The sequence below is a fragment of the Mustela lutreola genome, chromosome 1, assembly GCF_030435805.1.
Source record: "Mustela lutreola isolate mMusLut2 chromosome 1, mMusLut2.pri, whole genome shotgun sequence".
NCBI classification, from domain to species: domain Eukaryota; kingdom Metazoa; phylum Chordata; class Mammalia; order Carnivora; family Mustelidae; genus Mustela; species Mustela lutreola.
Window position 1 is genome coordinate 287,767,634 of NC_081290.1, and position 22,420 is coordinate 287,790,053.

At 60.1% G+C, this 22,420-nt stretch overlaps 1 protein-coding gene across 1 annotated transcript; it reads left to right on the forward strand.

Annotated features, from left to right (window-relative positions):
* The first annotated feature begins 798 nt into the window (after window positions 1-798).
* On the forward strand, window positions 799-21,582 carry LOC131817431 (tumor necrosis factor receptor superfamily member 1A-like). Its single transcript, XM_059150759.1, has 11 exons — window positions 799-945; window positions 9,364-9,451; window positions 10,891-11,019; window positions 11,947-12,061; window positions 13,196-13,275; window positions 15,862-16,002; window positions 16,410-16,448; window positions 16,552-16,577; window positions 17,878-18,156; window positions 20,025-20,067; window positions 20,443-21,582. The coding sequence occupies exons 1-11, from the start codon at window positions 871-873 to the stop codon at window positions 20,739-20,741; spliced, it is 1,314 nt and encodes a 437-aa protein (XP_059006742.1). The 5' UTR covers window positions 799-870; the 3' UTR covers window positions 20,742-21,582.
* The last annotated feature ends 838 nt before the right edge of the window (window positions 21,583-22,420 follow it).

Below are 22,420 nucleotides of genomic sequence, written 5' to 3' on the forward strand. Positions count from 1 at the left end.
CACATGGGGTCTGTCGTCCCTGTAAGGACTGGCAGCCCCCAGACTTCTCAAGAGGCTTCCAGCACAAGCCTCAGGAAGCACTGGGCGAGAGGGACGGGGGAGCCATCCCAGGCACGTTGCAGACCACCAGCCCTAGACGCTCCACACCCAGGCCCCTGGGCCCCAGGCAAGGGCTGTTTTATGAAGGACCCCTGGGCCCGTGCGTGTTCTGGTTCTAAGCAAAGAAGAGACTCTCCTCTCCTGTCTGCCCCACCCCCACCCCGCCCCGGCTCGGCTCGGCCTGTACCTGCCGTCTACACCGTCAGTAAATCCGCTCCCTCCCGCCAGCTCGCGTGGGATCTCCGCCCTGCCCGCGGCCGGCACGCGCTGGGCTGGTCCCGCGGGTCCCCCGGGCTCTCGGACAGGCCGGCCCGCACCTGCCCACCGTGCGGGCGGGTGGGAAGAGTCCGAGTGTCCCCTCCGTCTGCCGGGACGGGTCTTCCCGAGCTGGGGCCGCCGCCCCGCTCCACAGCCAGCCGCGCGGGCTCGGGGGTCCCGTCCCCGCCCCCGCCCCCGCCCCCGCCCCCGCCCCTTCCCCCTCTCCGTCCCGCGCATCCTCTCCGGGGAGAGCGCGCACGCGCACGAGGGCGCGGGGCGGGGGCGGAGCGGGGAGGGGCGGGGAGGGGGCGGAGCGGGGAGGGGCCCGCCCCCAAAGACTCGGACGCGAGCTCTTCCGGACTAGGGATTGGCCGGAGGCCCCACGGCGGGCGCAATGACGTAGCAGCGCCGCGGGGAAAGGACCGCCCCGCGCCTGCGATTGGGGGCGAAGCCGGCGCGATAAAAGCCGGGCGGGAGCGAGCGCGCCGCAGAGCGCCGTGGGCAGCCGCCGGGATGGGCGCTCTCTGCGGGCCCGCGTGCATCTTGGTGCTGTGCGTGTCCGTCCTGCGGGTGCCTGTCGGAGCCGCGGTGAGCGCTGCGGGGCTGCGGGGCTGCGGGGCTGCGGGGCTGCGGGGCTGCGGGGCTGCGGGGCTGCGGGGCTGCGGGGCTGCGGGGCGGGGCGGGGCGGGCCCGGGTGCGGGGCTGCGGGGCAGTCGGGGGCCCGGGTGGGGGCGGGGCAGTCGGGCCCGGGTGCGGGCGGGAGAGAGTGGCCGGTGCGGCGGGGGACCCCGGAGGCGGCGGGCCCGGGCATGCCCGCGGCGGGCAGCGGCCGGGAGGGCTCGGGCGGCGCCGCAGGGCGCGCGCGGAGCCCGGTGTCCCGCGGGGGGTCCGGCGGGCTCGGGCTGAGCCGCGGGCGTGTCCCGGCGCTCGGGTGCCCTCGGCGACTGGGGGCGCCCGCGGCTCGGCGAGGCTGCGGCCGGGTTGGGGGTTGCGGCCGGGTTGGGGTGCGGGACTCTCGCCCGAGGGCCGCGGAGGGCGGCTGCGCGAGCCGGGGCGCTCCGACGGCGCAGCTCCCGCCCCGCGGCCGGCCGGAGGGTCGCGCTCCCGAGCGCGCGCACGGTGGGGCCCGGCGCTGCGGTCGCGGACGGGAGGCCCCGGCCCTCCGCGCCCGGCGATGCCCGGAGTGTCCCGGAGGCCGGGTGGCCGCGGCCTCGCAGGTTTTCTCCCCCGAGAAGGACGAATCTCGCTGACCTTGTACTTCTCCTCGTTTTGTTAAATTCGGTTCACTGACCTCTGGAGCATCCCTGGTTCCGAGGTAGAGGCCAGGGACTCAGCGGTCCCGGTCGCGGGCTCCTTCCGGCCCGCGGGCGGTGCCCCAGGCCGCCCCCGCCGGGCGCCAGCAAGCCTCGGGCTGTCTCCTGCCCTCCGGTGTCCCTCTCGGGCCTGACCCGTCCCACCTAGCGCGGCGTCCACGAGCTCCATCTGGGCTGCTGCAAACGGCGAGATTTCTCGTTTCTGTTGTTGTTTTGAAGGCTGAGGGATTTTCCTTGGTCTGTAGGGCATCAGCTCTGTCCCCGTGTCTGTCCCTGGCCGCCTGGGCTCTCTGTGTGGCTTCACTGTCCTGAACGTGCTGCTGTAAACCTTGGGCGCAGATGCCCCTTTGGATCACTCCATTTGTATCTTGTGGGTAAATAATAGTGCGACTGCTGGGTCATAGGGTACCTCTGTGCGGAACTCTTTGAGGAACCTCCATACAGTCCTTTAATTTCTGCAAAAGAGTTTGTTTACTCATTCACTTATTTCTTAAGATTTTGTTTATTTATCTGAGAGAGCACAGCACAGGAGGAGCAGGGGGAGAGGGAGAAGCAGGCTCCCCGTGGAGCAGGGCGTCCAGTGCGTGGGGCTCCATCCCAGGACCAGGACCTCAGGAGCCTGACCTGAGCTTGATGAGGGAGCAGGAGGCTGGCTGAGGACAAAGCAAGAGCTGGCGCCTTGCACCCCCCCTTCATCCGCTCCCCTCCATATGTGTGGCATTCCTCAGGCACCCCTGACTGCCATAAAATGATAAATAGTTAACTTGCTGAGATCACAATCCTACAAGACAGGAGTCTCCCTTGGTTTGCAAATGTCCTTGAGATTTACAAACAAAGAAGTTACCTTATCAATAGCCCAATTTCCAAAAGCACAGAACTCAGTTCCTCAAGCCCTAATGTCACCCTCCCCTCCATAAAACACGGAAGGAGGCAGAGGTAGAAGGAAAAGTAAATAGTTAAATGTCTTCTAAACCTAAATCTCATTAACAAGGATGCTTGATAGCAGGAATGTAACATTCCACCAGGAGACTCTCAATTGTCTTTACTTGATAGTAACCAGGCCTTCAATATCCTGATAGTATTCTTTGCCCCAATAGCCCTTCTGAACACCCCTTTGTCCTCACCTACCCAACTCCTGTGTATATAACCAGCCACCCCTCACAACCCGGGGCAGCAGCTCTTCCTGCCCACGGGTCCTGTCCCCGTGCTTTAATAAACCACCATTTTGCACCAATGACGTCTTAAGAATTCTTTCTTTAGTCGGCGGCTCCGAACCTCCTCACCCCACCGAACCTGACTTAGGTTCTGGGACTTCATCATTTTTGGCGAGCCAGCCAGGAGATTTGTGAGTCTTTACATTTGGACTCTGAGCTTCGGTGCAAATTGGTGAGTGCTTTCTCTCCTTTTCCTGTACTCTCATTCCAGGGCTTTTTCAAGGAGTATGGTCTTATTGGAACACTTGCATGTCAATTGCTCAGGCTGTAATCCTCTAGCCCGTGGCTACTCCACGGGGAGGAGAGCGTCTGCCTTTTGGCTGTAAGCTAGTACCCTGGCCGGAATGGCAATAAGGCCCAGAAACTTGATGGCCTCTCTTTGTTCCTGTTCTTATAGAAAGTTGTCTCTCTTGGGCACGGGACAGCCAACTAAGTCACCAGGACGGCTGCCAATCTTAAGACTCCCGTGTGAGGTTTCCTCCTGATTGATCTAATGTGATCCCCTCCACATGCCCGGTCTAGCCACTTCTGGCTGCGGGACCTCCACTGGGAGCCGGCCGAAACTAGTACCCGATTGAATTAAAACGCAACCGGGGACCGTTTCCTAGGGAAGTTGGCTGTAAGGACCACATGTGTTGGAATGTTGCATAGACCATGATGGATTTCAATCTTTACTGTTTCTCGTCAGTGTCTTCTGCAAACCGCCTAAAGCTATGAAATTGGGTAATTTTCCCTTGCCAAACTTTTCTAGTATTTCCATGGGTTAAAATGGCAAAACAGTATGCAGTCTTCAGGACAGACGATGAGCATGGCATGGCACAGCGTTTTGGTCCATCCACCAGGCACCCATCAGCAGCCTAGGATGCGATGGGGAAGTGGAGGGACGCCGGCACCCCTCCAGGGCCTTTTATGGCAGGAATGTCTTCCCAGGGAAGGCAGGATGGTGATCAATAGCGATATCTTGAGGGACGCCTCAGGTCGCTTTTGACACACAGGAACCTCTGACATATCCTGTGTGGGACGCTACCCAGGAGTCAGGGGGGATTTGGTAATGGACCTTCTTTACTTTTCTGGACCTCAGGAGCATGACCTGAGCTGACGGCTGCTGCTTCACTGACTGGGCCACCCAGGTCCCCTGACTGAGAGACAGACCAGAGCAGAGGGGGGAGGAATTCCAGCAGACTCTGCAAGCTCAGCACAGAGCCCGCTGCAGGGCTTGATCTCAGGACCCTGAGGTCCTGACCTGAGCCAGAACCCCAAGTCGGATGCTTCACCCACGGAGCCACCCAGGCGCCCCGGATTGTAGTTTTTGTAAATAAGGGTCAGGGTGCCAGTGGGAGTTGTTCGTGGAGTTCCTGATTTCAGTCCCGTCTTGGCATTTTCCTGCCTGGAGGCTGCTGGCAGCGGACACCTTCTTAGATGTGCCCTCCGCCCGGGGCTGCCTGCTTCTGCCCACGCGTTTGCCGGGTGTGCATAAACACGTTGGTCCCGAGTGAGTTCAGAGCAAGGTCTGCCGGGTCCGATGGCTTGTCGTTTTCCCTGTCCTCGTGTGTTCGCCGTCCACGCTGGTGGCTCGCAGCTTCCTGGATTGGGGGGGGTCCCTTTGTGCCGCCTGGTCAAGTGTGTCCGGTGATGTTTGCAAGAACGCTCGGACGCGCTGAAAAGCTTGACCCAGAGGGCCTTTCTTTCTCTCCTTTTTATTGTGAGTTTCATTGGTTTTTGTGGCGAATATTGCACCTTGTCCATCTACCACGCGTTCCTTGCGTGTTCATCTGTCTGTGGAGTCTGGCTGCTGCTGTGTCGGGGCCGTTGGGAATGATGTTGCGGCGACACGGGGCTCCGTGGGTCTTCTCAGACGACCCAGAGGTTGAGTTGCTGGGTCGTAGGGTAGTTCTGTGTTTAGTCTGGTGAGGAATCTCCAGAGTGTTCCCCAGAGGAGCTGCCCTCATCCGAATGCCCATGACAGTGTGTGTGTGTGGGGGGGGGGGTCCCTCTTCTCCGCATCCTCACCGACACTGCTGATGTCTCTGATCCAGCTGTTCTGACAGGTGTCAGGTGATATGTCACTGTGGCTTTGATTTGCGTTTCCCTGACGATGAGTGACGTCCAGCATCTTCTCACAGGTTTGACGACCATCTGTGTCCTTCGGGAAAGTGTCTGCTCGGGTCCTATGCCCGTGTTTTCACCGGCAGTTCGGTGTTTTGCTACGGTGCTGTGTGAGCTCTCTGCCTGTGCTGGGTGTCAAGTCCTGGTTGGACGTACGGCTCGCAAGTGTCTGCTCCCTTCCAGTCGATGGCCGCTCCTTCTGCCGATGGTGTCCCGTGCTGTGCAGAAGCAGCGAGCCTTTGAGTCCGCGAGACGCGGTCATGCATCAGAGTGTGTCACTTGGCGCCTGTTCGGGTCGGTTCTTCCATCAGCCTCTTGTCCTACAGGCTGAAGCTTCCGGGCTGGGAGAACCGGGGACCCGCGCCTTCTGGAAATAGCCCCCCGGCCTGCCTTAAAGGGTGCAGGGCAAATGCGTCCCTTCCCTTCTGCGTGGCTGCGTCACAGCCGCGGCTCAGGGTTCTCAGGACCCCCCTCCGGGGCCTTTTCAAAGCAGGCGGCATGGCTGGTGACTCCCGCGGGGTCCTTCCCCAGAGGACCTTCCACTTCGTGGAGCCAGGGTTGCCGGGAGGGAAGTGCTCACTTGAGAGCGGGGGCACTTTCTCGTTCCCTGACGGGTTTGGCTGCTTGCAGGCCCCTCAGGGCTTCCCCCCTCGAGTGCCGGGGGTCTGGGAGTGCTGGATGGCTGTGGCTCCCAACAGCACAGCAATTCCTTAGGGATATCTTGGCCCAGATGTGAAGGGGCCGGAGGGGACTTGGAGCTTGGGGGGCTGCTGGCAGGGGCCTAAGGGGAGGGCGGGGAGCAGGGGGACCTGGGGCTGGGGTGAGCCCCATGGCGGTGGGGGCATTGCTGCTGGTAGGTGGGCCACGGTGGGACCATGGGGGACCCTTAGTCATCTGGAAGGGAGGTGCCTGCCAGAGGCGGTGAGCTGGGTGCTTGTGTCTGGTGGAAAATGATGGAGTCCCCACAAAACTCAGGTCGTATGCTGAAGAGTCCGATGTGGTCTTTTTGAGAAAGGAAAATCTGGGATGCGTGGGTGGCTCAGTGGATTGAACCTCTGTCTTCGGCTCAGATCATGACCTAAGGGACCTGGGATCGAGCCCCGCATCAGGCTCTCTGCCTGGAGGGAGCCTGCCCCCCCACCCCACCCCACCCCCCGTCTGCCTCTCTGTCTACTTGTGATCTCTGTCAAATAGATAAATAAAATCTCTAAAATAAAAAATCCATAAAAGGAAAATCCATGTGAAAGCAATCCACGCCAAAGTACAAACATTTCAGATAAAGAGAATGGGACCCTGTGCTTGGTCCCAGCCTGCCCACCCGCTTGCCAGGCTAGCGCCCCAGCTCTGGCTCCAGGAAAGCTGTATTCACAAAGGCTTGCAGCCATCTGCTGATGCAATCTTTAGAAATACCGCGTCACATAGCTTTACCTCTGTTGCTGAGTTTGGGGGTGGGCTTCCGTTTTTCCACACCCTTGTCGTGGGCCTGCGTGGTCAGGACACACAGGACATGCCCCCAGCGTGCCACGGGGGTGCAGGTGAGACCGCCCATCCCCCCAGCCTGGCTCTCCTCCTGGCTGGGGGTTGGGGCACCGTGTTCCAGCATCCCCAGAGCTGGACACTGGGCCGAACTGGGCTGAACTGGACACTGGGCAGAGTTGGGGTGTCGGAGGGGGCGGGGCGGGGTGGGGCGGAGGCCGGTGGTCCTGAGCCAGGAGCGGGTAGGGGACAGGACACGACTTCTTTTACTGTTCTTTGCCACTTGGAGCGTCCGCTTGCTGACTGAGCTGGAGAGCCTCAGGCGGACAGAGGAAACGGCCTCCATCATGTTCTTGACCAGGCTGAGTTCCAGAAAGGAAAGCCGCTTTCCTCTTGTCGTGAGAGTTTTTTTCCTTTTTCACTAGGGTTTTAATTTTTCAGGTTTCATTTTGAGATAGCGCTTGACTTTTGAAGTTACCAAAATAGTCCAGATGGTTGTGCAACCGTGTCGATGGGCTGGGTGCCACCGCACTGTACACTTCCCAGTGGTTCCTTGTGAGGGGCGTGCATATGAGCCCCCAACAAAGAAAAAACGATCCTCCCCTGCCCCGCAAAACACCAAGCCCAGGGAGCTAAGACAGCAGAGACTGGGCGCTGGTAGATCCCATGCAGAGCTCTACAGCCGGCCCCTGTGCCGCGCGCTCAGAACCAGGGGCCGACTTGGAAGCAGGGGCCTTCCTTGGGTCCCTGACGCCCTGCCAGTGACCTGCTACCCCACCCCTGTCTCCCTCGGGCCGCATTGTTGTCAGTCTGTCTTCTCTTCCATGATCTCCACGTGCTTGTCGAGTACTGATCCATGGTTTCGTGGAATGTGGCTCCATTTGGAGCTCGTCGCTGGCTTTTTGTGAATAAGTTCGCGTTTGGCATTTTTGCAAAAGTGCCGTGGGAGAGACTCTGTGTCCTTCCGGCTGCCCCATCTCAAAAGACGCCCGACATCAGTTGGTTCCTTCAGTGACGACGATGGCTTTGGTGACAGTTCAGGGGGTGTCGGCCTCAGGAAAGTCCGTGTCTTCTCCGTCTGTGGTCAGCAGTGTCTTGAGGACGTTGCCTTTGGAACTGCGCCTACACTGCGTGCGTGTTCTCGGAGCTGTTGTGCACGCGTGCCCTCACCACTCGAGGCCACCTGAAGCGTGTGTCGTCGTCGGACTCGTGTGGGATTTCCTGCATTACGCCCATCCAGATACTCTCCTGCCATGTTTTGTCTTGTCTAAGTCAACATGTAACGGAAACCAATAAAAACTAAAAACGGAATCTCGTCCGTTTTCCTGGGAGAAAAGGGAAGTGGAGACAAGGAAAAGGAAGCAGAAGCCGGAAAAGAAAGGGAAAGGGACTGCACGGGAGAGTGGGGTACAGACACGGCGTCCCCCGCCGCGGCCGTCGTCACGGGACAGTGGGGTACGGACGCGGCGTCCCCCGCCGCGGCCGTCGTCACGGGACAGTGGGGTACGGACACGGCGTCCCCCGCCGCGGCCGTCGTCACGGGAGAGTTGGGTACGGGACACAGCATTCCCCCGCCGCGGCCGTCATCACGGGAGAGTGGGGTACGGACACGGCATCCCCCGCTGCGGCCGTCGTCACGGGAGAGTGGGGTACAGACACGGCGTCCCCCGCCGCGGCCATCGTCACGGGAGAGTGGGGTACGGGACACAGCATTCCCCCGCCGCGGCCGTCGTCCCGCACCTGCGAACAGGTCGAACTCCTTCCCGAACCATCGGGCGAGCGAAGAAGGGAAAATGTGGCGAGGTGGGCTCTGCGGAGCCAGAAGGGAGGCGGCCGGCCCGCGGGAGGGCTGCGCAGGTGGGTGGCAGGCTCTTCCCGGCCGGACGCAGCCCGAGTGCCGTGGGCTCCAACGGGCAAGAGTGTCCTGCCGCTTAGCGGAGCCAGGAGCGGCCGCCACTAGCCGCCTCGGGTTAGAGGAGAATGTCGCCGAGCGGGCAGCCTGGCACACCGGAATTCAGCAGGCGGCCCGGGTGCCCGGCGTCCCTGCAGCGCTCGTGAAGCCCCTCGCCCCTCGTCCCCCGCCGTGGGGCTCAGCATGCAGACCACAGAGCCTGCCGTCGTCGGGGACACCTACAGACGCACGCGCTTGGTGGGAGGCTGACTGCACCTCGCATAGCAGTAGCCCGAGCAGCGCGCGCAGTGAGGACGGCGGTCACGGGACCGCGTCCGGGAGCTTCGGTGTGTGCACGCGGGGGCAGGTACACGCTCTGCATCCCCTGTTCCAAGCGGAGGCCCACGTGCTCTCCTGATTCGTACACACGTAGCTGCTGCACCCGTGAGCTCGGACAGAAGCAGAACCCTCGGGGCGCTGGGGCGGCTCAGCCCTTTGAGTGTCCGACTCTTGGGTTCTGCTCAGGTCACAGTCTCCGAGTCGTGGGATCGAACCCCGTGTCGGGCTGTGCACTCCGCAGGCTTGGGGGGTTCTCCGCAGTCTGCTTGGGGTCTTGCTCCCTTTCCTCGGTCCTACACTGCCTCTGAAGTAAAGAAGTAAATCATTTAAAAAAAGAAAAAAAACCCAAAAACAATACTTAGTCCCAAACGATTCAGCTCTGGCCAGACCAGGGGGTTAGACAGCAGCAGTAGGAGCAGTGGACCAGGCCACCTGTGTAGGGAAACGAAAGAGCGTTTTCCCCCAGAGTAACAGTGCTCCAGGTCAAAGTCCAAAAGTATGGGGATACGTAGGAAGTTCCCACGAGGTGTCCCCCAGCAACGCCGACCCCCCGTGAGGTGGCAGGGGCTGTCCCCTGTGTGCTTGCTCCTGTCCCACCAGAGGGTGTGTGTGGCTCCGTCTCCAGTGGCAGCTTCTCTGATGGCCCCATCTCCTTTTCTACTCGAAGGTGCCGCTGCTGGGCGGTGAGCCTGACTGCGGCCTGGATGAGTACAAGCCGGACGGTCTCGAGCGGTGCTGCAAGAAGTGTCCTGCTGGTGAGTCCCAGGGAACCTTCTGGAGCCTTGTGGGACTGCCCTCCCAGACTGGAGAAGGGAAGCTGTGGGCCCTTGGAGCAAAGCCGGAGGCTGGCACAGGAGATGGGTAGGGAGACCTGCACTGGCTCAGGTGGGTGGGCCCCTCCTTGGCCATCGGCCACCCCATGTGAACAGGGTTGTGGGCTTGTTTTGTCGGGGAGGTACCTTGAGGAGGATGGAGGACAGCGTGGGGGCACATGGCCAAGCCCGGTACTCTCCGCCGCCCTCCCATTGGGGTGACTGTGGACACCTGAGGAAGGGGGTCCTCTCGGGGCAGCAGTGAGCCCTGTCGTCAAGCACAGCTTGTCCACGGAGGCTCATCCGCCTTCGTGAGGAGTCTCTGAATGAGTCCCATGGGTCAGGTGGGGGCCCCAGGCCCCCGGTGCCGCTCTGCCCAGCCCCCACGCCACGTCCTCTCCACTCGCAGACAGATGTGCACACGTGATCCGTGAGAGTTCCTTCACGGATCCCCCTTCGGGGGTGACCAGTTCCTCCACCCTTCACCACCTGTGTCCCCCACTCCCCCTCCGACACTCTCGGCCACTGCAGGGCTCCTGCTTCGGGTCCCGAAGATCCACACCTGGACCCTCACCCTACATGCTCCCAGCACACCTATGCATGCACCATGCGTGTGTGTGTCCACACCTGTGCACACTGGCACCCACAGCACACACGCACAGCCCGTGCGGGCACGAAGGAGACACAGGTTCTTCACCCGGAAACCTTGTGAACTCAGCCCGTGGGCCAAGCACAGGTGTGACACACCTCTCCCAGCGAGGTGTGCTTGGCTCAACTACAGCCTTTGCCCGAGGCAGGCAGTAGAGCAGGGGCGCCTCTGGGGCTGGTCAGAGACCTCTGTCTCCAGACCTCGGGGTTCCCCGTATATGAGTTGGACGCTGTGCAGCCCACCCTGGGGAGCCAGGGGTGGACCCTCAGACGTGGGGCTCTCGGTCCTCTGGTGTGTGTGCTCAGAACCGTGTGCTGACACGTGTTCCGACATGTCGCTGAAAGCCGTGGGCACCAGGTCCCCAGTTCCTGGGACACGTGTGGCCAAGTGTCAATAAAGAATGTTTCAAGGAGGGGGCACCTGGGTGGCTCAGTGGGTTAAGCCTGTGCCTCGGCTCAGGTCATGATCTCAGGGTCCTGGGATCGAGCCCCACATCAGGCTCTCTGCTGAGCCTGCTTCCTCCTCTCTCTCTGCCTGCCTCTCTGCCTACTTGTGATGTCTCTCTGTCTCTCTCTGTGTCAAATAAATAAATAAATAAAGTCTTTAAAAAAAAAAAAAAGATTGTTTCAAGGAGATGGTTGGCAGGGGTTGGTCCTCGAGTAGAGGCATCAGGGGTCGGGTCTGGCCCGCCCCCCCCCGGGGCTCCTACCTCACCTCTCCTCCCCCTTCCCAGGCTCTCACGTCAGCAGACACTGTGTTGTAAACCATGGTGTTCCACTGTGTAGCCAGTGTGAACCCGGAACCTTCCTCGCCCACCGAAACGGGCAGACCAGCTGCCAGCCGTGCACTGCATGTCGAGCAGGTAAGTGAGCCACCGTCCCGCCCAGAGGGATCTTTGGATCGGAAAACCTCGCCGCCTCGCCTGGGCTTGTTGGTACGGCCCCCAACGGAATTAGGCTCGACGGGAGAGCTGCCGGGGTACCCGTCCCCGGTGTTCTTACACACGGGATGACGTGTGCTTGTGGTTAAAGAGTGAGCCTGCGGGTCGGGACTGTAGAGACGCTCTGTGCAAGAAACATACACAGAAGTTTCTTTTTCTGTGTGAGCAGCACGTTGTTTTAAAGGACGTGATTCCTTAAGAAGACACCGTCTGCGCTAGCAGAGGAAACAAGGTGCTCTGAGATAACTCCAGCAGAGGTTGTCTAGAACGTTTATGTGAACGTTGTACGGGAATCTGTGAATCCAGCTGTGCTCCGGCCCATTTCGTGCCGTGGCCGGCGCGTCCGGTTTCGGGAAGCACGAAAGCGCGGGGATGGGCTTTGGAGGGCTGATCCTGCCTGTGTGTGGGACGTGGTCCCCAGCGGGGTGTGGTTCTGTTCTGGCGTCATCTGGCCGCGGAACGCTGTTCTTGGCGTCAAGCACCCAGGAAGGGATCGAGGCGGGGGGTGGTCGTCAACACGTCCGCGGTGGGTATTGCCGGAGTTGGTGGGGGTCTCTCTGTGGACCATTGTTCGTCTGGGCTTTCTCTCCCACTGCGTCTCTGGCAGTGCAGTGCTCTTCTCTGTGGGGCGGACACATGAACGGAACCACGGGGTGGTTTCAGAGCAGGCAGCCCCGGCCCCTCGCCCGGATGGAGGGCTGAGGTCTGGCTGTCAGGTCCCTCTCTGCCACTGCAAGGAAGGGCGGGGGGGGGACTCGGTTCCATGGCCTCCACCGTGGGACTGCGCACAGCCCTGTATGGGCCAGACGGTCCTGTCCCCCAGGCTGACCCTCAACCCTCCTCCTACAGACCAGGAGGTGGTGGCAGCCTGCACACAGACCAGCGACCGGCAGTGTCAGTGCAAGACGGGGAGCTTCTACTGTGACTCACCGAACTGCGCGGAGAATTGCTTCCGGTGTAACAGGTGCTGGGGGCACGGGTGTGGGCCCTCCTGTAGTTACACTATGGCGGACCCTGAGCCCTTAGCAGGGGTGGAAACCTCCAAGAGGCGCAGAGGGAGGGGAGGGGAGGAGGGAGCCATCGAGGGTTCTGGGGGAAGAGCGGTCTGCGCAGATGGAATGGGCGCAGAGCAGCGTGACCACTCGTGCGCCATGAGTGGCCTGTGGCTGCCGTCTCTGGGCCACAGCTGGGTGCATGTGAGAAAACCAGCAGAAATGTGTTCTCTCACAGTTTTGGAGACCAGAAGTCTGAACTCAGGGGTCAGCAGGGCCATGCTCCCACCGCAGACTTTAGGGAAGGACCCTGCCTTGCCTCTTCCAGCCTCTGACGTTGCTGTCACTCCTCGGGGCTCCTTGGCTTACCTGCTGTGCCCACTTCTGTCTTTATGAGGTGGCTTTGCGTGTTTGTGTCTGTCTCTCTTCACATGGCCCTCTCTCTATCCCAGCACACGCTGACCTGCTGCAAGGACACCGGTCACGGATGAAGGCCCACCGTAGTCTGGTGTGACCTTATCCGTCATGTGAGCATCTCTGCAGACACCCCTCCGAGGTTCTGGGTGGGCACGGATGTGGGAGGACCTTCTGGGGAACATTAATGGTGGCAGAGCCACTAAAAGAGTAGCTGGCATTGGTGAGGCACGTTATAAACTGACATGCCTCGGGCTGTATTGAACGGTAGCTTCCTTGGACTGAGTGTCCAAGGTCAGTAGTGCTTTCAGGTGAGGTTCGATCAAGGCTCTGGCTGCTCTGTCTCCCCTCGCACGTCCACCTTTCCAAGAGCTTTGGCTTTGGGCTAACTTCTTTCCTGAGGGAACTAGAGATACAGGTGAGGATGCCAGTTCTCCCAGCACACACAGTGCTGTCTAGGAGCGGGTGTCCCCCATCCCACAGGTCCCAGAGCACAGGACAGAGCTTTACTCTTATGTCTACCAATCTGGGCCAGACATCGTGGAGATGCCGGGCAGTAACTGGGTGAAGGCTGGCAGCCATCCGGGGAGCTGGGATTCCTCCTGACCCCTGACCCGTGGGTGGTGAGAAGGATGATTCGGGCCGTGTCCAGACAGGGAGGAGCAATGCTGAGAGAGTCCTGCCTCTTTCAGATGTACTGGCGCTGTCATTCGGCCCTGCAATGCCACACATGATACGGTCTGTGACTTGGACGCTGGTGCAGACACACCAGGTAAGAAACAGGTGCTCTGTCTTCCATCCAAGTCGGGAGACCCTCCCCATAAAAGTAGGACGTTTAGGCTTTGCAGGCCTGGGTGCCATGAAAGCGTGCAGGCCTGGGCCGTGGCGTGGATGTGGCCCAAGGGCCATGGTGCACAGCCCTGGCTCTTGAGTAAGCAGATTGCTTGGCTCCGGCACCGGGCTTGTGACCGGGGAAGCTCCCTGCCGGCGCCCCCACACAGCAGGAGGGGCGGGGAGTGGCTGGCTTCCGTGAGCCCTGGGGTTTGCTCCCGCTCAGTTAACACCTCTTCTGACTGACTGGGACCCCGAGCCAGACCAGGTCCCTGCCTTCAGGGGCGCTCAGTTGGGCCCCAGGGCTTTGAGGTGTGCAGAAGCCGGGAGGCGAGCTGAGGACCCGGCCTTTGGGCCTCTTATGCTCCGTGTCTGAGCGAGACTCGTGCTGCTTTCAAGTTGAGTCGTGGGCAGGTTCCTTCTTGGTTGTGTTTTTTGTTTGTTTGTTTGTTTTATGTATTACAGCTTTATAGCTTTTTTTTTTTTCAAAGATTTTATTTATTTGACAGAGATCACAAGGAGGCAGAGGGGCAGGCAGAGAGAGAGAGAGAGAAGCAGGCTCCCCGCGGAGCAGAGAGCCCGACGCGGGGCTCGATCCCAGGACCCTGAGATCATGACCTGAGCTGAAGGCAGAGGCTTAACCCACTGAGCCACCCAGGCGCCCCTCCTCGGTTTTGAGGGTTAGAGCGGACCCCTGACAACGTGGGGTCGAGGGCACCGGTTCCCCACACAGTGGAAAATCCACTGAGAACCCTTGAGTCCCCACAAAAGCTAACTACGAAGGGCCTCCTGTAGAATGCAGCCTCCACAAAGACCCGGACGGTCGGTCGTTTCCTGGGTCGTGTGTCACACGCACCCATTTGCTGTGCTGTTCCCGCAGCGTACACTAGAGAGACCGGGGTGCTAAGGAGGCGGTGCGGACCAGCACACATGCCGGCGGCCCAGGACCGCACTCGCTGAAACAGTCCGTGCGCACGTGGGCCCTCGCCCTTGAACGCTGGGTCGTGGACGGTCAGCTTTATCTGTAGAGGCGGTGCTGGCGTACAACTTGTGGGTACAGCCCCTTTGTGTGTCGTATCCCGGCCTCGGCGGGTGCCTTCTCATCCGACGCTCGAGGGTGTCTTGGTGGCGGGACCTCCACTTTCATGGCATCCCTATATCACCGTGTCCTGTGTGGTTGGGGCGCGGGTGTCGTGCGGGAGAAATCTCTGGTCACTTGAAGGACTCTGTATGGCTCCACTTTGCAGACGTTGGGCTGCGGTGAACCCGGCTGGGTGTGAGGTAGGAGCTCGGGGTTCGGAGTGTTTTTCCCACCTGCATATCCGCATGACCCAGGATTGTGTTTTGCAAAGACCGTCCCTTCCAGCTGCCGCCAGTGTCCATTGGCTGGACAGTGAGCATCCCTGTCCCGTCTTGGGCCACGGCCAACTTCACAGCAGGCCCTTACGTCAGAGGCACAGGATTCCCTCACTCTTCCCCTGGGTCGTCTGGCTGCCCTGGGATGTTGGGGTGTCCGGGGTGTCCGTTTACGTGGCAGCATCAGCTTGTGGATCCCATGGACTGTTCTGACTCGTGGAGCTTGCACTTTTAAAGCATCTTTTTTTTTAAAACATGGGCACTGGCTCCATCTATTCTTTTTTTTTTTTTTTTTTAAGATTTTATTTATTTATTTGTCAAAGAAAGAGAGAGAGAGAGAGAGAGCGCACAAGCAGGCAGAGTGGCAGGCAGAGGCAGAGCGAAAAGCAGGCTCCCCACTGAGTAATGACCCCGATGTGGGACTTGATCCCAGGACCCTGGGATCATGACCTGAGCCGAAGGCAGTGGCTTAACCAACTGAGCCACCCAGGTGTCCCTAAAGCATCTTTTAACACCAAAGATAACAAGAGCAAGTTAGGAACGGCCTAAGAAGGGCATAAATGGTGGCATCACGTGAAAGACTTGCCCTGTCGCCTCCCTCACAGCCCTGGCTGCCGATGCCGATGCCTCAGGTGGCCGACATCCAGGCTCTAACAGGCCTGCCCTGCCCCATGTGTCCATGTGTCCTTGTGTCCTTTTGGTGCTGTGGTGTCACCAGCGAGAGACCAGGACACCTGAGTAGTTCTGCCAGCTCTTCCCCCAGGGTGGACCTGCCTTGCCCCTCGGGCCACCGTGGGTGGGCCTTGCTGCCGTCAGGACTGACCATCCTGTGCCTCAAGCTGGTGCAGGTGCAGAGGCAGAGCCCAGTCCTGGGAAACCAGGACCTCTCGCCACTCATCTGGCCATGCAGAGCTCCTGCTGGCTCCAGCCGCCTGCGCAGGATCCCACGTCCTGTGAGCCCCGGGCCCTCGTCTGTGACACAGGAAGCATGAGCCTATCCTGCCTCCCAGGAGGGACGTCACATTCAGGATCATGGTCAGCGGGAGACCGGGCTTGGGGCCCTGAAGGACCACAGGGCCTCCGTTCCTCCCAGAGCCGGGCTTCCTATAGCTCGTCTTGTCTCGTGAGTGAGGAGCACGTGCCTGACCCTGCTCCACCTGCCCTGTTCCAGGAAAACAAACACCCAAGGATGTGTCCGCCCATGAATTAAAAATAGTCATTATTGTCCCTGTCATCTTCGGGATCATTTTCCTCATCATCATCATCAGCAACATCTTCCCTGGCGTCTTCTGTCGCCTCTTTAAAAGGAAAGGTGAGTCGGCGTCAGGCCAGACCTGGAGAAGGCAGAGCAGCGGGTGCACCGGGGGCTCCGAAGGGACCTGCGGTTGGGCGTCCCCGATGGGGCTTCTGCCGTTAAAGCAGAGCCGTTTCATTTCCGCATTCTCAGGTCTGAGCTCAGAGCTCTGCCGCCCGCTCCCGGCACACAGCGCTTAAGACGCGAGCCTCCGCTCAGCTGGCTGGAGACACCGTGTCCGGGCGCTGTGGGACCCGGCGCAGGGAGGGGCGGGTGTTACGTCAGCCTGGGGGCTCCTGGAGGGAGGCAGGGCAGCCGGGTGCGGGCCGTGCACCGGGGACACTCGCCTCCTGAGCTCCCCCTGTGCTCCCCTGTGATCCGCCCTGTGCTCACCCTCTGTGCTCACGTCCTGTTCCCCCTCGCAGGTTTGTGGCCTCGGTGGTGTTTCACCGGCATCTGCAGAGGTAAGGACACTATGTCATAGATTCAGAGCAATGTCGTCCATTGCAGAAGTCGTTGTCTCTGTTGGTAGCGGTTCTGATTCTTTCTCCTCTTCTTGGTCCTCAGGAACGGCAGACGGGCCAGGCAGCACTGTAAGTATAGCCCTTCGGATTCCCTGACGATGGCACCAGGCCTTGGTGGCAGCAGAGTCCCATAACACATTCCAGGGGGTGGGGGCAGTCAGTGGGCGCACGGGAGCCCCTGCTTTCCAGCCGCGTGTGCTTCTACCTTGGTGGATCCCCAGAACATGCTAGTTGGAGACTTCCGTTCTGCCGGTCTAGGCCAGAGTGGAAATGAGGGGCAGCGGGGCAGAGGGCTGTGCGTGAATATGCGGGGGCCCCTGGAACGGGTCAGCGCCACTGGGGAGCACAAAGCAATAGAGCCTGTTGCCTCCAATCTGTGGGCTGGACTCGGGGGCGGGGCTCTTTCAGGGCTCCGATGAGCATCCCCCCCCCCCCACCTCTTCAGACGGGCTGGGAACCCAGGTTGTTGTGGGATTGATGTCTCAGCGCGTCTGCTTCTCTTCCCGCGTCCATGCATCCCCGAGTCGGCCTCCTGGAGGTCGCTCCCCATGGCGGTCGGTCACTTCTTACAGCAGGGCTCCCATCAGTCCAGCGAGACCTCCTGTAGTCGGGTCCTGCTTGCAGGCGTAGAGCTCTGGGTGCAGACCCACGGGCACAGCTCGGGGGTGCTGCGGGGTGGTCCTAGACCCCTGCCGGGAAGCACAGAGGGCCAGATGGATGACTTGTCCTGTTCCCCGGAGGGTTCCAGAGTTGTGCTTGCACCACGGTGGAGACTCTGAGTGTGCGGGAGCGTTTCATCCCCAAACCCAGTGTGCACATCCTCCTCGAAAGATGCTTTATTGCGGGGCGCCTGCGTGGCTCAGTCAGCTCCGCGTACGACTCTCACACTCAGCTCAGGTTGTGAGTTCAGGCCCCACGCTGAGGTGCCTGCTGGGTGTGGGGTCTACTTCAGTGGAAAAAATATGTTGCTATTCTTAAGTGCTACCTGTCACCTGAGCAGCCAGCAAGTGGCACAGGTCACTGAGCAGGGTCCTCAGGGAAAAGTCCCAGAGCCGGCAAGAATTACCAGAGCGTGAGCCGGAGACAGACGTGAGCGAGGCTGTTGGGAAGACTGCGCACCCAGCCTCGCCCGGGCAGGGTCGCTGCAGACCGCCCCTGTGAGGAGGCGGTAGGACCAGATATGCCTCTGTCTTTGGGGCCCCTTTCAGACCGAACAGGTTCGGGGGAGCTGTTCTCTAAAATTGCCTGTTTGCTGCCGGCCCCACAAGCCGCAGGAATTTCCCGCCGTGTGGGGGCTTGGGAAGTGCCTATGTGGGCAGGCCCCGGGGCCAAATAACACGACCTTGTCCGACCTTGTCCTTGACCGCAGACTTCCCCTTGGCACAGTGAGTCTTTGGTGCCCTTGAATTCCGAGAACGAGCAGCCAGCCGCTGACGTGGAAGCGTCCTCCTCGGGAGCCAGGCTGGAGAGGGAGGGCTCAGCCTCGACGCCCACGGCCGCGCCCCGCCCAGCGCCCTCCGAGGAGCCAGCGGAAGCCACCGAACCGTTGCAGGGGGCAGTCGGGGGGAGCCCCGTGATGCCACAGCAGGCGCTCCAGAGTGTGGACCCGATGGCCCCTGGGCCCCCCAGCCTGAGGACCCTGGAGCAGGTACGGAACCGTCCGGGAGGGACCGTGGGGCGGCCTGTGCGTCCTGAGCTCCTCCCGGGCTCCGCGTTCAGTGCCAACGTGCGTGCTGCTCGGTACCTGTGGGATTTTCCTAGGGCAGCTTCCGCGGCCCCCGGGGTGTGTGTTGTGTCCCCGTCCTGGGGTGGAAGTCCAGGAATGACATGGGGACTCCGGTGCTGCTGCCCAGGCTGTGAGAGACTGTCTGGGCCGGGCTTCTCCGCAGGTGGCAGCTGGCATGTGGCCGACTGCCGGGCTCGGTGGCTTGTGGGAGAGTCACCCCAAGATCTGGGTCCATCCTCGCGGTGTCTCCCTGTGTGTGAGTCCATGTCCAGATTCCCTTTTCCCTGAGGATGCCGGTCAGGCTGCAGTGAGGCTGACCCTCGCGCCCTTGTGCCTCTGTCGTCCACCACGACCCTATTCCCAGCTACAGTCCTGGTTAGGGGTGTGGACATCCATGTCTGGGGGTACAGTTCAGTGCCTAGGAGCCCCACCTGCACCTGCTTCCTGGAGGGGATGTGACACCGAGGTGGGCACGGGGGCTCCCAGAGCGTCCTTGTCCGGGTCCCGTGGCTGGGGCGCAGTGGGACCGAGGAGGCCCAGCCGGCTGGTGTGGACGCCATCGCCTCCACAGCGCGTGTGGTTCTCAGGTCGGCCCAACGCCCCTTGGCTGGCACCTCCTGTGCACCAGGCCCAGCCTCTGCGTAGCAGGGACTTCCGAGGGAGGGGCGAGCGGACGCAGCACCCCTGTACGGTGTAGGCCGGCTCGCCGGGGAAGAGCAATATTCCCCATGCTCCGTAGCGGGGCTGCGGGAGTCTGTCCCCCTGTGACCCCTGCGGAGGGTTTGACTGGAGGAGCCGACAGCCGCTCTGCGGTGCTGGGGAGTCAGGCTCTTCGGGAAGAGGAGACAGCGCGTGCATCATGGGGCAGAGCTCGGGTCTGCAGACTGGCCAAGCCTGATGTCTGAATTCTGAGGTCAGGGCACAGGTGGGGAGTAGAGGGACAGGGTTCCAGGGAGGAGATCGCAGGGCTCCTGTTCCGCAGGCCATGGCCCGTGGGGTCCCGTGGCGTGGGCGAGGAGGTTGGGAACTCCAGCGCAGAGACTGGGTTCCTGGGCCGAGTGCCCACGGACATCACTGCAGGGAGGGAGCCCCTGACTCTTCAGATTCTCAGCCGGCTCTGAGACGGGTCAGGGTGGAAGTCGGGACCCGTGCCCGTCTCCGCGGGAGCCCCAGGGGGCCCTCTCAGCCCTGCCTCGGGAGCACCTGCATTCTTCCCCGTCTTCTGGCCGAGCAGCCCCTGCCCAGAGCGGATAGTTCCATGCAGGTCCAGCTGTGGGGGAGGCAGAGCCGGGGTCTGAAGGTGCGGCCCTCGGGCCCGCAGCGGGTGGCCTGACAAGGACAGGGTCTAACTTTGTGCGCGGGAACCAGGGGCGGCGGGGCTGCCGCTCACAGGAACTCCGCGCGGGCATTGTCCTCCGCTGGCTCGTCCTTGCCGTCCCCCCGGCCCTTCACGGAGCCTTCCTGGGGACAGGCGTGCTGTGCTGTCCGCTCGTACTCCCTGGAGCAGAGCAGGTCACCCCGAAGTGATACAGTTCAGCGGTACCTGCCCGCCCACTGGAGCCGGGTCCACGGGGCCGCCTCTGGGGGGTGGGTGTGACGTTGGGGGGCTAGACCTGGAGCACATGCCAGGGCTGTGAGCTCGGGCCCCCATGGGGTTTCCCCAGATGCCTTCTCGTGTCCCCCGAGGCTCCCCTGTCCGCACCCACTGCTCCCGCAGTCCTGATTGCGCTTCTGCTTCAGCCTCGCGCCTTCTTCCTCCTCCTGGAACAACCTGTTTCTTCTCTCTGTAGGAATACGAAGCTAAGTATTTTGTGAGGGACCCGTCCCGCGAAGGTACGTGTCTGAACCCCTCTGTTCTAGGGACTGAGAAGTCTCCCTCTTGTCTGGCCTGAATGTCAAGGCCTGGCGTCCCTGTGTCCCAGAGCGGGCCGCCTGCCTGCGTGACCCCGCGGGGACCGTCTGGCCACCTGAGATGCGTGTGTTCCCTCTCCAGAGGGACACGAGGGGAACAGTGTTTGTCAAACGAGGGTTGTGTGGGCTTCATGGACCTTGAATACCGTGTCGATGGGAGGAAGTGTTCGTGCTTTTTCAGGAGAAGTGAGCGGGGGAGGGAATCCTTGGTAGAGCCATCGGTGAGCAGCCCCAGCAGGTGCCACGTGGCCCCCACCGGCCGCGTCAACAGTTCCCCCTCGTTTTTACTTTTCTCAGCCCAGATCTACTATAAGTTTGAAAGCAGCATCTCTGATAGAGACTGGAAACCATTCATGAGGTTCCTCGGACTAGGGGACAGTGACATTGACAACTGTGAGTGCCAGTACCCCGGCGACGTGATGGAACAGCACCACCAGATGCTGCGCGTGTGGAGGACCCGCACGGGGAGCGGCGCCTCCGTGTTCGGGCTGCTCGCGGCCCTCCGTAAGATGCAGCTGCAGATGCCTCTGGAAAATATCATAAACTGGTTACTCGACGAAGGACTCTTGGGCAGGCATGCGGAGACCTCTCAATAAACTTCAGGCTCGGGCTATGCCTGTACCGGCGTCCTGAATGGATGTGATCTGACCTCCGTTCCTAGTTTGTATCGTACTGGAACCCTCTTGAGTTCGTGACAGAACGGTCCGCACTTCCTAATAGATTCGCAGATTGTTTGCGATGGGGAGGTCGGGTCTAGATCCCAGCAAGACCGTTTCCTGCCCGACAGGACGAGCTGTGGGACTGCCTGTGGCTGAGGTGCTGCGTTTGGGCAGGGTGTCATGGTCTCCACGAGTCCTGAGCCGGGTGGTTGGGGAGCCGCAGGCAGCACCCTCCCTCGGCAGCCCTTTCCCCAGGCATGGGGGCTAGAGTTTTCTGCCCTGATCAGCTCTTGGGTCTCAGATCTGGGACGTCCCTGTGACCTAGAAGGGGGTGTGAGTGTGACTGAGGTTCTTCAGTATAAGCCTCAGTATAAGCAACTCAGTGGCAGGCACCCTCTACCTAATTGTTGAGTGTTTTATTTTTAAGTATATATAGTTAAATTCAGTTATAAAAATCATGATTTGATTTTATGTATACATCAGAAGTAGTGGTAATATTTATAGCATTAAATTAAAAAATTAAATTTTGTGTGTTTATAGTATTTTTTCTTTCAATCTTATTTTTTTTAGTTTTTAATAAGTATAATAAGTTTAATAAGTTTAATTGTTTTGTGTATAGTGTTTTTTCTTTCAATCTCATTTTTTGTTTTTGGTAAGTTTAATAAGTTTTAATAAGTTTAATAAGTTTTTTTGCGTTTAGTATTTTTTCTTTCAATCTTTTTTTGTTTTTAATAAGTTTAATAAGTTTTAATAAATTTAATCAGTTTTTTAAAGTTTATTAGCATATATTGTATTATTTGCTTCAGGGGTGCAGGTCTGTGAATCGTCAGGCTTACACACGTCACAGCACTCCCCACAGCACGCGCCCTCCCCGTGTCCGTCCCCACCCCCCTCCAGCAGCCCTCAGTTTGTTTCCTGAGATGAAGGGTCTTCAGGTGTGTCTTTCTCCCCAGTCCCATCTTTTTTTTTTTTTTTTTTTTTTTTAAGGTACTTTTATTTAGCTTGGAGAGCGCTTGTGTGTGAGCAGGGGCAGGGCTGGGGGGGGGGGGGGATCAATCCCAGGCAGATTCCCTGTCCAGTGCAGAGCCAGGTGCTTTCCAACTGAGCCACTGCCAGACTCCTGAAGTTAAAAATTAACCTTTACCTAATAAGATTTATATTTTAAATCACACTTGCTTCCTTTCTGGTGGGCACAGAACACACAACCTGGCTGTGACGCCCTTGGCGGGGGCTTCCTACGCAGCGGATCACACGGCTGTCATTTGCTAGAGGGAGGGCTCTGCCCTGAGGACTGGAGGCTGGAGGGGCCTCTCCGGGTGCATGGTGTCTCCCCAGGGTGTCTGTGTCTGGAAGTGACTGTGCTGTCCTCCCATGGCTTCAGAATGTGAGCTCCACCCTGCCCCTCACCCCGAACGTCACCGGTCCCTGGGGTCCCACGCAGATGTGTCTGTCTTTCCTTCCCGCTCCTAGCCTCCTCAACTCCTCCCTGTGAAAGTCGGTGCCACACCCGCTCAGCCATCTCAGAGGTGGGTCACCACCCACTCTCTTGTCCCCCTGCGCCCCAGCCACATCCCTGGGTTTGCTGCTTCCTGGGGCGCTCCCTGGACTCTGGGCTC